At 45.1% G+C, this 17,622-nt stretch overlaps 1 protein-coding gene across 1 annotated transcript in view; it reads left to right on the top strand.

Moving 5' to 3' along the window:
* The first annotated feature begins 12,993 nt into the window (after window positions 1-12,993).
* LOC121620370 (ectonucleotide pyrophosphatase/phosphodiesterase family member 7-like) overlaps window positions 12,994-17,622 on the top strand; it is a 132,162-nt gene continuing 127,533 nt past the window's right edge. Inside the window, exon 1 of the mRNA XM_041956401.1 lies at window positions 12,994-13,272. Coding sequence (XP_041812335.1) covers window positions 12,994-13,272 — 279 coding nt within the window. The remainder of the gene's footprint in view (window positions 13,273-17,622) is intronic.

Consider the following 17,622-nt stretch of genomic DNA (forward strand, 5'->3'; position numbering starts at 1 on the left):
ATGAAGAGGACACAAAAAGCCACAATGAAAGAAAAAAAGTGGAAACACTGTGAAGTCCTTGGCAACTCTGCTGCGTTTTTTTCCCAGAGTCGTCTTTTGATGTGCGCCGCGGATTGAAAAAGGCAAAGGTATTGTTGACGGCTGCCCTTTCCCGCACCTGAATAGCGTAGTACATATTTTCATACAGTGTCTACGGTTCAATGAAAGTGATCACTTGGGAGGGGGGTTTTGTTTGCGCAGACAATCGCCGGTTCTGTGCAGAATAGGCCGGGGACATCGGGATCATAAAGAACAGAGCGGCGATGAGCGCGGCGACAACAAAAGCCCCTCGCGCTCTTATCCCATCAGCGGTGATACCGAAAAACAATGGAGGATGAGCGCGGCCGCCGCGTCCAACCGAATCATCCGGAATATTCAACCCCATGTCACTCAATCTCATCAGCGAGTATCACAGATGAGACTCTCTCTCTTGCCGTCTGAGCCTCAGCGTCTCTCTTTCCCTTTCTCTTGTATTAAGCAGACGGGTATCAAGCAATTACAGAGCAAGGTCTCCGCTCAGTTGGGGATTCTTTCATCCCATAAAGTTTTACTACAAAGACCGACAGTGACCTTCACGGGGTCAGAGAATCGGGCAAGAGGCATCCAGTGTCTATTTAAACGACTCAGACTCTTTATGGAGCCTTCAGAAAAGATTTAGTGGAATAACATGATTTAGATAATACTGTTGATAGAGAGGAGCTATGTCAATGTTACCGCAGCAACACAATGTCAAGCTCAAACCGAGCTCTTTGCTGATGTCGTCGTTTTAAAAGCCTTCGTTCATCATCATTCATCTCGCAAGTCTCCTACAGCCAAACGCGAAGGAAAACTATTCTGGGATATGACACAAAAACATAAAAATGCACCTCATTCCTAATGATATTTAACAGAGAAAAGCTGCAAATCTTTGCACCTGAGATGCTGGAACCGGTGAAGGTTTGGCATTTCCGCTCCACAGAGGACCCAGTTCACTGTCATCAAACTGTTACTTGACCCGACTCAACGGTTAATTGACGAATCCTTTCATCAGACACTGGGATGGAACAACACGACGGTGTATAGATGGTAAGAGCCGCTCCATACCTCCACCTCAGTCTTCTTAATGTCATTGGGGGAGACACAGCCCCCTGTGACTGCCGTGATGCTACTGCACTTAAAAAGGGTTTAGAGCACAAATCAATCACCGTAGTCTGACAAATGAAAAGTATCACAAACTTAGACTTTTAATCTGCCAAACAATCTGGGCTAGGTCACCTCTCCGATTTGGGGAAGATTTTGTCACTTTTTCAATCTACCCCACAGGCTATCTTCATCTTCCCCCCAACACGAGGCCAGTGGGGGCTTGTTTCTCAGCGCTAGGCCACCCAGGGGAAATGTAATTCCCTTCCTCTGGTCGGTCAGGGGAGCGAGGACGAGGAGGAGGAGGAGGAGGAGGAGGAGGGATGCTGCCTGGCTCCCTGATTAGGAGCTGAGGATGTGGCTGGCATGCTGCCGCCGTGGCTTCGCACACCCCCGTGCATGTTTAAGGTGATCAGAAAGGCCACTGTGGCGCTACATAACGCAAAACAAATGAGCAGCTGTGAGTCGCAGGCGAGGTGGGGCGAGCATCAAACGCTCGCAGCCCTGCCGCTGCCTCCCCACCCGCTGGTGTGGCGCACCCACCCTCCCCTGCGCCTGCCTGCAGGGCTGCTGCGGTGTATGATGGAGAAGGTGGGTTAGGGAACAGGGCCCCCTCTCTGTCCATTACTCATAAGCTTCCTGGTGTTTTCAATCCCCATTCACAATAGGGTTTTTGAGTGATCACACACCAAACACCATGATCACATAGTGAACTGATTACAGTGCGCTGCGAGGGGGTCCTGGCTGGGGGCGAACTCCGCTCCTGTAACCTTTCACTGCACAGCTCCAGCTCCTTCGCACTGCAGCTGGACGGCGCCATTAGTGGGTGACTTGTGAACCTTTTCTCACACCTCCGGGTGAGCGCTGCGACATTTTCACAGCCCCCTCATTGGCCCCCTGCTCGGCTCTTACCTAAAAACTTCATTACAGCCTCGCTGCAATCAACTTGGATGTTACTGTCACAGTTTTGGCCATCAACCCTCCCGTAGTTGAGAATGATCCCATCGCCGTACCTACGTCATGGGCTCTGGGTAATGACTGAAAAGAGTCCGCTTCTTTCACGGGGCGGCTGGAGTCACCCCCAGATAGAGCTCAGACATCTGGAAGGACGAGAACGAGTGCTCCTTTGCAATGGGAGGATGTGGTTTGGGCATCTGATCAGGACTCCTCCTGGACACCTGTGGTGTTCCTGGGCACATCCCAGTAGGAGGAGACCCTGGGTTAGACCCATAAAACTCCGGAGGTGCTAGATATCCCATCCCGCCTTGGAGCAACTCCCACAGGAAGAGCTGGTGGCCTCGCTCACCCTGCTGCTACCACAACCCAGATTATATGCTGTGTGTATTGTGCCTCGTTCAAGTTATTTGCTTAAATCTGAGAACTCAACATCGGTTTCTGTCGCCACAATCGTATCTGAAGCACAGTGGCAAATCAGAGACAATCACGATGAAAAAGTGACATTTTCCCGTTCAGTTTGGAGGATTTGTTCACTCTTAGGTTGCAGCAATTACTTTGGCGAGTACGACCAACATAACTGATCTGATTAGGCCCAAATTAAACTGGAATCATCCTTTAACAAATGATTCAGATAAATCCGGCCTGCCGCGACGCCGGTGTTTTTTAATCTGTTATCGTAGCGGTCTCTTCCTGTAAGTAAGTGTGTGTCTCCGGACGGCGATTCCTCAGCGAGCCTCTCGCCGATTAATCCGGCAGATTCTCCTTCAATATCCAATGGCGCCAATACATTTTAATGTAGCCCGAGATCTGGGGATGAGACCTGTCCTTAAAACCCCTCTCTCCCTCCGGGCTTAAAGGAATGCGTGTCCTCTCTCGGCGTAATTGAAAAAGATGGATCTCACCAAGTGTTTCACCGACGCGACGGGGAGGAATTGGATTGGGAAATGTGTTCTGTATCATATTGCTATGTATGTGTTCGCCAGAGGCTCGCACACAGTCGGTGAGAGCGACGTTTTCCGCTGCCCATATTGAAAGGCAGGAAAACAGAGAAGGGAGACATTTGCAATTTTATTACTACTTTAATGGGTTTCTCTATCATTCAGGAATTGCACTTTCTAATGCATTGGGCCCATAAATACAAGGTTCAATAGACAGCCGCTCTGCTCTCCTCATTATTCATACATTCAAACAAATTAGAACAGAAGGTTGAATAAAATATGCTGTCCATTTCCAACATGACACCATCAGAACTTGATCATGCATACAATCTAATCGGCGGCGTAGTATCGAATGTGATATCTAAAGCTCAGATATTAGCATGGCTACACGTGTATCTACAAATGCTAATCATACGTGATGTCGCCCAGAGAGCGTCGACCGACCGGCTGCTCGGGCGAGAACTGGTCCAGCTGCTCCTCCGTCATTCTCACAACAAAACGCGTCGTGATGGTATAAGCAGGAAATCCCCAGGTGTGACACGTCAATAAGGTTTTGTTAATACAACACAGGTTCACTGGCGTCAGTCTGAGTTTCCACAAATGACTTCACCTCTCCAGCTTTCAGGAAGAAAAGAGTTTGCTTTTATTTACCTGCTCAGTTTGATTTCCGGCGACGGCTCACACAGGGATAGTTAGAGGCCAGAAAGAAATAAACACTCAAATTATTATTTTTTTTTTTAGAGGATTATTGCTTCGGCTTTGTTTGACGACGCTCGCTGAGTTTGTCTTCATTGATTTCAGAGGTAACGATCAAAAAAAGAGCATGAGGGCAGGTTAAATGTGTAGGTGCAGGTTCAGCTCTGGTGCTTCGTGAGAGGAGCCGAAACGGCTGGTTTTTAGTCGGCTGTGCTGCATGAATCAAATATTAGAGTATTAATTAGGAGCCATTTTAGTCATCAGTGATTGTTTGAAGTCATTGATTATGTAAATCAGGGGTCACCAACCTTTTTGAAACTAAGAGCTACTTCAAGGGCACTGAGTAATGCAAGTTACACAGTGTACCTTTAATTTTATATTATTATTAATGATATTCTATGTGAAGACACTGATCGCATATGATCCATCACAATAGTTATTCAGAATGATTAAACAATATAGGAAACAGATACATTTCAATATGCAACATCCAATTATTTCATTTTCAAATGATCACTTCCACAACATTTTGCAGGAAATCTTTTTCAATTTTTACGAGCCACTAACAGTTTTAGCTTTTGTGACATGTACTGAAGTGTCTCTCCACGTTGTGCCGCTCAGCCGTCGCCACAGTCGCACCGCTAATGTTGTTTTCTTCCTTTTTTCTGCTGTTTTTGTGGGTAGAAAACGCGTTCGTCTCCTCATCTTTGCAGCGCTCACGAGCTCGTCTCAGCAAAGCCGGTTTGTCATGCGCACTAGACTGACCTCCGACCCAGACTACGTCAGAGTTCCTATATTAAACTTTTTTTATGATATACATTTTTTTTACGTTTTTATGTATTCGTTTTTAAATTGACATCACTGTAAATGTAATTCAAAAAGAATAGCAACACAATTAAATAAAATTTTAGAGAGCTAATTCGTGATTAGTGCTATTTTTAGAACTGGCTTACGGGCGACTGATGTGGATGCTGCAGGCGACCTGGTGCCCGCGGGCACCGGGTTGGTGACCCCTGATGTAAATTATACAATTTCAAACTAAAATCCTTCCATTTGTAAACAAACTCGATCGTGGACACAGAAAAGTAACGTAAGATAAGTATTATAAATGAGGAAACGTGATGACAGGCGGTCCAGGAAAGATTCGGCTGAATGAAAAACCTTGTTCGCTCTGTTTGACGCAGGTTGTCTGCTGTTTGTTGATTGGCTGATGACGCTCACAGGAAGACGGTTTCAGTGATACAGCTGCACTGTACATCGCTTTTTGTTATTGTCAACGCGTCGGTCCGTCTCTGTCCGTCTGCAGCTCTCAGACTCCAACTGAAGCTGGAAATCTTTAAGAAACAGTCGCTAATATTTAGTTTTGCTAAAGTTTTCTTGCAAACGTCGCTCGAACAGGAGGAAACAGAGCTTTTGCTGCGGACTATTTTAAGCAACGGAACAAATTTGGTGCTGTGGTTAGTATTTCAAGCAGCAGTGAGTCAAGTGTGTGTGTGTGTGTGCGTGTGTGTGTTCATGGTAATGAAGGAACATGTCACCCAGTGCAGCGGTGCATCCATGTGTTTTTAAGAGTTCCTGGACGACAGTGGAGCTCTACAGCACAGAGGAAGACGCTCTGTCAGGCTGCGATACAAAAACAAACGCTGGCTGCAGGATGATCAATGTATCGCTTGTTCTTGTCTTTTCGTGGGATTTATTGACAATAAGAAAAAATATCTACAGAAATATCAACCTCGCGACACACGTGCTGCACGACGGCAGACGAGCGTTTCGGTTTGAGGCGTCAAACTGTGGAATTCACTCTTAAATGTTTGACTTTTATTACATTTACAGAAATGCAGAGCAGATAACAGGATGATGACATGCTGATGACCGGCCGTCTAATATCGATCGTGCATGCTTGATGTATTCACTTCTTAAAAGGTATTGATACACACCTGAAATGTTCAGATTTTAAAACTGCTGCTCTCAGATCATTGATATATAGAAACACAGATTGTGTGTTTTAGTTGTCAATGATGAAAATAACGCATTGCAGAGAGACCAGCTGTGCTGTATGACTGGATAATGTGTCCATGTCAGCAGCGAAACGGTGACTTCAACCTGTCTCAGCCGGGAAGATTTCCTCTGGAGGAAAAACTTTTTGGCACGTAAGCAGGTCTAAATTTAAGCCCAGGTCTTTAGCCAGTATCTATAAGAAGCAAGCAGACAATTAGCAGCTGATGGGATGCCAAGCGCCGATGCCTTGCTTTCACAGTGACGGACAAAACAGGCATAAAAGTGGGACCTGTGGGCCGGCCGAGCCCCCTCTCCCTCATCCTCCACCCGCCCGGCGCCACCTCGCTCCTGCCTTTCAAGTCTAAACTGTTTTCATAAAGCAGAGCTCGATGGCCAGCCAACTGGAAGGAAGAGGGATGTCAGGGGGAAAAAAAAAAATCAAGACGTGGTGATAAAAGAGAAAAAGATCAAGTGTGGATAAAAGAGATCAGCTTATCCGTCTGACTAAAATCGAGTGACAGCCAAAGACAGAGGATATGAGAAGGGAAGGCTGGAAGACAACAAAATGACTCTGAACTAAATAAAAAAACCTCAGTGCAGGAACGGGGACATTATGAGATGGATGGCAAATTGAACGACTCCAAATGGACTCATAACACGTCTGCTGTAGCTGCTGCATAAAATCCTGTTTCCAAAATGGATTTTTAACACTTTCATCTCGGTTTCGAGGCTCACCAGTTGTTGGGAACTTCACTGTTAGCGCCGTGGCTGCAGGGCAGAACGCACAAACTGCTATTTAGGTGTTTGATTATCCAGAAATCGGTCAGTTTTCTGTCCCGGACTGATCTGAAACATCATTAGGAGCCCGATTCACCGCCCATGCTGTAAGGAGGCGGTGAGTCCGGACACCACGACGCTCTACGTTCCCGAAGAAACACGAATATGTTGCACAGCAGCGGCAATCAGGAAGCCAAAACAGCTCTCTTTCCAGTTATGCTGTACAATATAAAACCCAGGTAGAGCACCACAGCAGCAGCAGCAGCTATCATTAGACAGTGAAAGTGTCATGGGGAGCTTGGAAATGGAGTGCATCTAATCAGGGCAAAGGGAAGAGTCCCTTCCACCAGCCTCCCAGAGGAGGCAGCTGTTCCCAGGCCCTCCACCACTTGTTCATTAATTACTGTGAATTAATGCTTTTCTGCCGCCGAGAATAAATAAAAAGATTGTGGTAAGGCCTCGCTAATGAAGAGTGGCTTTTATTAAACACTGTGAAAATGTCAGCTGGTTGTGGCTCAACTGGAAGGGAACAATCTGATCCAAACACCACGTCTTGCAGGTCGGGGCTAAATTGCCAGCACCTGTTTCTCAAGGCCACGAGATGTATTGTCTCGGTCCAAAGAGAGAGGGGGGGGGGGGCGGTTTGAATCCAGGGCCAACCATCACTCAGGCCGCGGCTTCAGTTCAGCCTCTCAGGAATCTACATCAAACAGCACTATTGACTGCCAGCGCTTGCAGCGCTCCACCAGAGGACCCTTTGTTTGGTCAGCGTTGTCTGTCTCCTGCTTGATCCGATAGGCCGGTGACTCAGGCAACCTGCAGCTCGGCCTATCGACGCGTCGCCACGAGGAGGGATCCACCGCTGCAGAAGCTGCTGACTGTTTGCACCGAGGATCTGTCAGTTATGTTTGTGGCTGTTTGTTGATTCCTCAAAGACAGCGAAGTCAGAAAAGAGTGAAAAACAGCCGTCACATCTTGTTAATCTAAAGGTTTAATAAAGCCGAGAACGTTGGAGAAGCTTGAACCAAAGAACGCTTTGATATCGTTTATATTTTTAAAATTTCACACATTTCATTGACAAAATAAATCAATTAATCGACTACTTATTTCAGCACTAACATAAAAACAACAAGAATAATGACAGAAAAGGCCAAATTTCCAACATTAGTCCCAGGTGAGATTAATATTTCTGAAAGAATGTGCTATTTTTGTCACTTTCATGTATATCTAAGTGTACTCCAGTACACCTTCAGACCACTTGAGTGTGTTGGAAATATACTTAAACATACTTCAAATGATGTGACATTAAAATTTACTTTAATAGCATGATAATAGTGTATTACAAAAGACGTATACTTTTCATAAGTACACTTTATTACTGTTAAAAGTATTTGTAATTTATTACATTTTATAAAATCACTTTGAAATACGGCAGTAAGTGTTGCAGAATTAGAATATTTTGGGACATTTAAGTCAAACATGTATTTACCCTTTTAAAAGTATTTTAAATTAAGCACAAACAGTAAAGGCGTCCTTGTAATGACTTTGCTGTACTTCAGTTGTGTTTCTGATCCCTTAAAGTCCTGTTTGACCTGGTTTGTTCCGCAGCCTCGACGCTGCTGTCATCACGCCTGCATTTTGTTCTCGTTTTAAACGAGACGGGGTAACGTTTCCCGAGCAGCAGCCTCCGTGGTAACAAGAGGCAACAGGATAATGGGACCCTGAATTTCCCTTCACTTCACTCTGTGGACTCGTTTGGTTTGAAGACATCATCAATATGCGACCGACTGGAAACGAGTGGAACGGGACCATAAAAGGGAAACAAAACAACACGTATGATGCGTTCGCGTCTCGTTTTCCTCCTGTTGTTTTGAGCGTTTGGTGGTTTTAGTGCAACATTAGCACAGGAGTCAAAGCCAGTGAACCGTCTGATTCTACTTTGAATTGAATTGAGTAAGAAAAGCGACGCACTGTTCCTTTAAGGTGACTTTTCTCTGTAAAAACTTGTTCCCGCCGTCTAATCGTCCAAGTTGAGACGAAACAACACGGAGACAGAAGACGGATGAGGATAAATCAGACAGCAACTGGGCTGATGAGAACAAATGAGGAGCTGGGAGATTCATTGTGAGAATGACACATCACATGCAAACGCCGCAACAGTCTATAACACAGAGCTGCTTCAAACAGATGGGAGGGAGAACAGCTGTGTGTTTTAATTGGTCACACATGCGATATCAAGCACACAGCCCATCTAAAACTGCAAGGATGCCTCTCGCTGTTCAATTTTCTCCCAGATACCTTGGAAGGATCGTTTGCCACAAGGACACAAACAAACACTGACTTGGCGCTCTCGTATCTGATGCTCACCCTCTGAATACACTGCGAGAACAATACCTGCTTCCTGTTCGGAGCTGTGAGGCAATCTGTCTCTGTGCCATGAAACGATCCGGCAGATTTACCACCAAATGTAACTGTGTGCCGCGAGTTGGGTTTTTATGACAGCAGAGGCCGATATAAAAAATACAGCACAGCGTAATCCAGTGTGTGTGTGTGTGTGTGTGTGTGTGTGTGTGTGTGTGTGTGTGTACATGCACTGTATGCAACAGGTGAAAGCAGCACCTGCAGAGACACGTGGGACAGATCCAAGAACAGTGTCACATCCTTTATGATCAGTTTCAGAAAATCAGCTCATTTCTGTCTTTAGTTAAGTCACATCGTACTGTATATGTGTGTACATGTGTGTATATGTGTGTAAATGTGTGTACATGTGTGTACATGTGTGTATATGTGTGTATATGTGTGTATATGTACACAGTAGCTCGCTGGTTTGGCCTGATCACACGTAAAAATGCCTCACTAGCGAAACACAGAACTTAATTGTTGGCTTATCTTTGCCTAACTCATATTTTCGCTGACTCGGCAAGTTCTGCAGAATTTAACCATTGAGAGACGAATCAAAACAAAAACTCCAGACAGCCATGCCATTTATATTTACGTTTGTTTTTTTTACAGCGCAGCAGAGGATGAGGCAGTCAGTCTGCTCTCCATAAAATAAAATGTTAAAATAAATTCACATGAATGATCCAGTTGACAAACTGTTCTCAGCCGAGCCAGCAGGACGCGCCGAACCTGCCAAGACGCCAGGTTTTCAGAATTTGGCAGGATATTTTTTTGCCCTCATCTCACTGAAGTCAATACTGAATACAAGTATTTCTTGGCAGTAAAATCCTCATAATCAAGATTCAGTCAAAATGGAAGTATCTTGATGGAGTCTTAAAGGCACACAAATGAAAATCAGCTCACTGGCGACTGGTAAAAGTACACAGAGTCTGAAAGACGTGGGTGTTTCCTGGGCAGGGGGGGGGTCAAACAGCAGATACCATCCAGTAATGAGATGTGCAGGAGTGTTTTGGGAGGTTTGTACTGCTTTAATTTTCTACTCCACTTATTTATATCTTCTTTCTTTATCTTTATACATTTTTAATCTGGGTTTTTAATGTGCGATGTTTTGCCTTTCATGCATTACATTCTGTTCATTTGGCCGCCACTGGTACTCAGAGGAAGCACGTTCAGCCTCCACGGGAACAAAAGCTCGATTTCATCAGAAAGCATCATTTAAGCACTTTGATTCAGCTTTGTATATGACGTGTGTTATTTAAATAAACCCGTCTTTGCAATCTTTGCACAGTGCCCAGCTCATCACATCACAGCGACGTGCAGCACGCTAGCACTGATGAAACCTTTAGCAGCTGCTCTTTGTGACGAGCATCAGCAGTGACGCCTGTTTACGGATGCATGCACAGTTCCTGGTTTTATAACAGGCTGACTCCACCTTTAGATATCTGTGGAGGTAACTAGTGATACAGGGACAAATATCACTTTGAAGTAGCCTTGGTTACTTTGACAGTTTGGTTGGCTGATAGTAAATTGCTTAAAGCTCACAGCAAACAAAGCATTATGCAAAACGCATGCAATTAATCACTGAGAGGGCGGTTCATATTTTTTATGATTATTAATGGCCTTTGCCATGCTGTGGGGTCATCTCACCTCTCTGAAATATTTACATCATAAACAGCATGAATTATGGGGGTTGCAGGAAGGGCGCTGCTTTAAAATACAGTTTCCTTTATTTTCATCAGCTGGGGCGGTCAGAAAACTAGCCATCCGCAGAGCTCTGTATGGAAATGAGATGCTCCCTTTGGGTCACGTGGTGCCTGAAGGACGTTGTTAGGATTCAAATCTCCCGTCGGTCAGTCGGCGCGGAGGGAGAAGCGAAGGGAATATAGCTTCCAGCTCATTAGCCACAGTACGAGATCAATATGCTAACGCTGATACACAGGAAACAGTGATGGAGATGTAACTCAGATGATGAGCAGGAAGGGTTGGATGGCGTCTCTGCACATCACTGGTCCATTTTGACCTTTTTCAGCTGCTAACTTCCGTGGCGTTATCATGGAAAAGGTAAAACACAGTGAGACAGTTGCAGGAAGTGTGTTGAACTGATGTCAGCGCGTTTGCCTCCAGGCTGCACAAACACCACAGCTGGCTGCAGCATCTCTGCGCCTGTCTGGATTTCAGTTGGCGGCTTTCGCACAAGAAGTTTGTTCAACAATGTTTTTGGTTTGCTTGAGAAAGTAGCGGACTCCCTCGCTTTGCTGCAAATACGACAATAAACTTGAAAGTTGCTGCACAGCTTTGCGAAGCATTTGTTATTAAAATGTGGGAAAAAAAGCACAGCCTTTGGCACAGTCTGCCAGCCTCCCTGTGCACATCTTAAATTATGATTTCTATGTGTAAATGTGATTTTTTTTTTATTATTTCTACTTATGAATTAAAACATTTGAAATGACTAATGTGCCAAGATATTGTGTTGAAGCACTACATGGCAAAGTGTATGTTTACCAGACAGTATTAATGCTTCAGAAGTGGCTCACTCACACTCAGAAGGTGTGAGTATTAATCACAAAATGAAATATTCAGCATGACAAAGCTCAAAACACGCTGGCTCATTTGAAAATGATGTTTTCTGCTGCTTTTAGTTGTTGGTTTAATATATTGTTGTAAGTTATTAGGAGCTGGTTGCTAATGACGACGTGTCTCAGAAGATAAATGTTTTCAGACTTTAATGTTTCGAGTGCAACCACAGATTTGAGTTTTTAATAAGGTATTACAGACTGTGAATGTCTCTGCTGGCGGCTGCCGTTTGTCTCCGTGCTGCCATGACATGAATGACAACACGCGAAACAACGGCCTGCGTAACATTTAACTTTGATTTTGACAAAAACGTTTCAGCTGTACACGACGCTGCTTATGTCAATGTCTACATGTTTGCTGGGTGGTTTTACATTTCAGACACTGTAGGTCTGCTGCTGAGCTCTTTGACGGCTGTTTTCCAGGTACGAAAAACCCAAAGAGGTCAGGTTAAGAATGTGGAAGCCAGTTTCTTGTGTCAGAGCAAGAAACATTGTAATGAAAATTTTGACGAGCACGAATGAGATAACCACCTATCCAGGTGGTTATGGTCCCTAAATTCCACCGAGCTCTCCATCGTCTATTTATGACGGACAAACCGTCAGTCTGCACGGAGCAGGAGAGGAAGTCAGGCACAGGAAAGGGTTCGAGAGTCTGGTAAATTTTCAAAATAAAACAGACTCCAGATACATCAACAAGAAGCACGTTTAAAAGAGAAGCAAAATCTGAACAAGGAAACAAAATCAGGCTGCTTCTAAAGCGGTGGGGTTGAAGCTGCGTGGAGGAAACAAATCCAAACAAATCCATAATGTGACTGGAATATCTGGTCCACTGGTAGAAGCCACTCGTAAATCAAGACAAACTGCTTACAGTACCAAGGAGAAACTGGCGTGAACATGAACACAACGTCAGCCTAACGTTGCCTAAAGTCAGACACAGGAAAGGTGTTGAGTCCGATAAATTTTCAAAATAAAACATATTTCAGATACATCAACAAGATGCACGTTTAAAACAGAAGCATTAAGGGAAAATGAAGAAATGACTAGTGTGAACGTGAACACAACGTCAGCCTAACGTTGCCTGATTATCAGAACTCTGTCATCTCAGCAGCAACAAACATGCCATTAGTTTATATTCCACCATTAGCAGATATGGAGAAAGCCTGGCGAGCTATTTTCAGAGGCCAAGGCCTTACCACAGATCCTGCGTGCACTTTCTGCATGTTGGTATATCTGCATCCAAACATGAATGCAATTTAATTAGCCTGGATGTGATTGTATAAAACAAGACTCGAGCAAATCAAACGTTTTCCCTCAGTCCCTTTTTGTTCTATTCTATTCCTTTTGAAGGTCTGTAAACGCGGCTGCTCTTGTGTGCGTAACGGCAGCCAGTTTTGAGAGAAGGGAAATCGTCCTTGGAGCAGATCATCAGGAGAGAGAGAGAGCGAGGATGCCTCCACCTCCTGTTGTTTGTCCGGGATGCCAAGCTCACGCGCAGCATGCCAGGCCCCATGCGGGCGCTCAGGCCGGCCGGAAAAGACAGAGCTCTTGGAAGACTCGGGCCCGGCCGGCGCCAACGCGGCGCTCATGCCAGGCAGAGCAACTGTGGCCAGCGTCTGCTAGTGCATCTCTCCCCTTTACCCGCCGGCACACGGCGGACCTCAGGGGAAAGGATGCAACCATCAGGGGAGCGCTCGTCCATCCGGGCCGAGCCGGAGGACAGACCCCATGTGGCGGCGAGTGGGAGGTTTGTGGCTGTTACTGGAAGCAGCAGCCTGGTATCCTGTTTTAGTTTCTCACTGATGAAGTCTTATTTAAGCCAAAGCATCCCCATCGCCTTTAAAAGTGCCACATAAGCATTTTTTTTTTTTTTTACACGAATTCAGAGCAATATAGTCCAATTAATTGCGATTCCGCTGTGGCCAGTGGTGATATCGACGGTAATAAAATTAAGGTCACATTTCCAGACATCTGACTATCACTTAGTGGTTATTAGTAGAAGTCATCCTGGAGTGGAGGCACTGTTTATTTTATGTCTTCACTTACTGAAGATGCAGACTTTTCATTGCACCGCTTAATTTCACAGCAAGAAATGGAACATTTACGACATCAGCATGCTTCAAACAACACCTGGTATTTTAAATGTGATCTGTTAGCCTGATCGGGTAAAACGCATTGTGATCTGGACGTAGTCTGGATCTTAGGTTGGTGTAAACACACAATCCATACAACGTGCTGGAGTGCATACACCACATTACACTGAACTTAAATAGAGTTTATTCAAATTTAGATGGCGAGCAAGTGAGAAGGCTGAGAGAGACAGACCTCTAATTACTGATCATTACTTATTATTGATGTCTATTCTGTGCCCTGGAAGCACCGAAAGACGCGTTACTCGACAGACCTGCGAGGAAAATGTAAGCAACACAGGTGGAAATCAAAGATATACAGGAAGAAATGACTGTGCAGCTGATCTGATGATGATTTATGAAGTCACAGCGCAGCCTACACACTGGACCTGAACGCACCGGGACAGAGAGACACAACGTGTCATCTGCTGAATTTACAAGAGGGCGTAAATAATTAAGAATTCATTGGAGGCAGCGTTTCACAAAGTTTATAAAGTTTCCTCAAACTCAATAACTCACAAAATTCTGCGATTTTTTAAGGGAGTCTGGTGCTGATTACTCATTACTTCTGCTCCGGAGGACAAAGACCTGATCTCAGCGGGGACAAAGAGAACTCATTTAAAGTACCAGATGTAAATGCAAAGATCGACTCTTTAATTATCCAGATAACATGTCATTGATCATTATCGTCCACCAATGTGTGTCCATTAACTTCCCAAAACCATCGCTCGCACAGTCACGCTCGCCGTCGGCAGCTTTCCATCCTTCCATCACTTCATGTGCACGCAAACAATTGTAGCACCACGAAAACTTCATCAAATCGTTCCTGCTCTCCGGACTTTTCTGCAGAGTTATGACGACAGCTTGTATCAAGTAGTTATTTGAAGCATACAGAACCCTTGAGCCCTTTTCGCGCCACATAGATAACTTCCTTTTGTGCCATAAAGCAATCGTTCTTTGTGCTGTGAGGCGATTTAACACACATTTCCTGCCAAATGTGGCACAGTGTTACACAATATTAAGTGCGAGTTTGCCAGCCCTCAACACGCCAGTCCCACTGGTTTATGCCACTAAACCAATGTGGTGGTGTTGATGGATCTTTTGTTGAAAAGTCACATTTTCCAAGAAGTTGGACACCTTGCTGATGAATAAACTTACTTTCAATACACATAAAATATCACAGAATATTTTTGTAACAGGACACTTTCAGTCAATATCTTTGATTATATATATATTTCTCTCTTTTCTGTCTTTTTTAAAGCAAAGGCACTCAACTATCAATGCTAACATGGGCAGGTGAGGTTTATTGTTACATGCTAGGTTAACATTTAATGAGCTTCGATCCGGCGGAGTCACATGTCACGTCAAAAATATGATCGATGTCTCGCTGTACACCTGCTTTTTAATCACACGGAGGTGCAGGCAGAGAGAAAAGCAGGGACTGATGCAAGCGGCTGGGGAATTTTTGTTTCAAGCACATTCAAATGTGGGCGTTTTCTGCCGAGGACGGCTTTAAAATACGCGTGCGTTTGTGTTTCTATCGTGGAGTCTATCTCGTGGATGATGAGAGTTTTGCAATTCTTGTGGCAGAGAAAAAAACAACCGAGAGGATGTGTGACATGAAAACTGGCCGCTCGCTCTGCTGCTGCTGCTGCTCTGAATTCTGAATTTGTGGGTGTTTTTGAGGAAATCCTGATGAGAGCGGGAGTTAACAGAGCCTGCATGCAATCGCTCTTCCTGCAGCTGGTCGATGCGACTGATCATCTCAGCGGGCATTGCGCAATATCTCAGCTGTGACCTGCACGCACCTGATTGAGGAAGCCGGAGGACTGCGAAGCGACGGGCGGACGCGACACCCAGTCATCCAGTGCACGGGGGAGAAATTAAGTTTCTGGTTGACACACATGGGGAGTTTTATCTGTTTCACTGTGTTACTTTCCCTGTTTGTTTTATTTTAATGCCTCCATGCTGCCAGTCAGATAAGACCTTTGCCACTGAGGCTGTGACAGTCCATCAGGTCGCCACGCTGCCTTTGAATGATAATACTGCGGCATCATGTTTCACATTGATTCATTTTCAAAGAGAGTCAGTATTATTTTTTATTGATCGCCCTTTCTTTATAAACAAAGATGATATATAGGCCCAGTAATAGGAGGATTAAATTACATGGCTTGAAAATAAGCCGGATCGATAAAAAAAGTAATTTAGCACAATTCGGTTCAATTTGCCGTTTGTGCGTGCGAGTTAGCAGGTGAGGTGAAATGCCACAGGAGGGATTGAGCCGCCGCCACAGGCGCTCGCTGTTACCGCCTTTTACATCATTTTTTTTCTCCACGTTATCAATGCAATCCGACAGCGAGAGTTTGTCGACTTTAACTAGTCGACAGAAAACTACTGATACTGCAGTAATGTTGTATCACTCGACAGACAGTTGCAGCTGTTGATGAAACCCTCACATCATCATGTTCCAAGTGTGGGAGGACTGGAATTAGCATAACGGAAGAGCGGGGACAGATCCTGAGCCGCGTCTCGACACGTACTACCCAGGTGTATGCGAATGCTGCAAGACCGAGGCGGCGCCGCTAAACCAAATGCCGCGGCTCTCATTTGGGGCGTTTGTTTGCTGTGTGAAAAATAATGGCGGCAGGAGCAGGTGGAATATTGCTTCGGCAGCGAACCCATATGGATCCGAAAAGCTGCCTGCCAAGTCCAAACTCCACTTTTACAAGCACATCTGGAGCAGAATCACCATATTAATTGCCAGTTAATGTGTTTACACACAGCAAGGATTAATCCCTGAGAGAAGTCGGTTGACCCGGGTCACACGGTCAGCGGGAGGCTTGTGTTTTCGGGGGGGGGGGGGGGGGGGGGGGGGAGCGGTGGGGTGAGGTGTCAAGCCAAACGCGTGGATGAAGGCACATCCACGAGCCGAATGGTGCAGCTGAAAGCCATCTGTCATGTCGTTTTCTGCTACTTTGACAGCATTTAAGTCAATATTCCTCCAAACAGCTGAGCGGCAGTAAAGGTTCACGCAGGGATTTACGAGGAGGCCGTGATCACACGAGACGCTTTGTTGAACACACCTGCATTTTTTTATCCTTATTTTGGATGTTTGATCACATGAGGGAGTCAGGTGTGGAACAAGTCAGGGCTGACAGATATGTATCATGGCAGGAAAGCCTCAGTTTCTAGCCCGTGCACCTCTTTTCATCTATGAACCGGACTCCGAGTCTGAACGCCCGAAAACGAAGCTGCCTCAGATTCAGATCGAGATAAAAAAGGAAAACATCTGATGAATTAAACATTTTGTTGGTCATTTCTTTCCAAAACGGCTGAAATAAGACTAAATCCCTGCTTGACTGTGAGATGCTTACAGTAAGTGGACCTTTAGTGAAGATTAATTTCACCAACTTCCTGTTTTGAAGCTGAGAAATTAACATTAATGCTCAACCCATAAGAGTCTGCTGATCAGCAGGAATTAGTCTGTACCACCCAGAAGGCAGAATGTTATAAAAACTGATTTCTGATTGGAAGTTCAGGAAAGTTAGTGGATGAAAGAAGCCGCAGCTGACGTCGTCTTCTTCTTCTTCTTCTTTTTGTTGCTCGGCTGGACGTAAGCAGCCTCTCGCAGCATCAGAGAAAAATGTAAACAACTTCACGCTCGTATTGTTTTTAGCGACCTGAGGAAAGCCAACGCAGGTAATTGCAGGAAGTGTTTTATCACGCGGTGCGATGGCTAACACAGTCGCTTAATTACCTCCGTGACAGAAGCTGAGGCCACCGAGAGCGGGAGAACGGAAAATAAGCGAAGAACAGCTGAGGATGACGAGCGCTTCCTCTTCTGCAGCTTCAGGTTGTTTTGTCGGCCATCGTGCTGCACAGCCTGATGCAGCCTCTGAGCTCTTTCCTGCAAACTCTCCAAGCTGTTTGCTGCATGATTTTTCAAAAATCGGCCCCTTTGACAATTATGTCAGGAAAATTGTAAGATTCTTCATGAAG

Source organism: Chelmon rostratus, chromosome 17, assembly GCF_017976325.1.
Source record: "Chelmon rostratus isolate fCheRos1 chromosome 17, fCheRos1.pri, whole genome shotgun sequence".
NCBI classification, from domain to species: domain Eukaryota; kingdom Metazoa; phylum Chordata; class Actinopteri; order Chaetodontiformes; family Chaetodontidae; genus Chelmon; species Chelmon rostratus.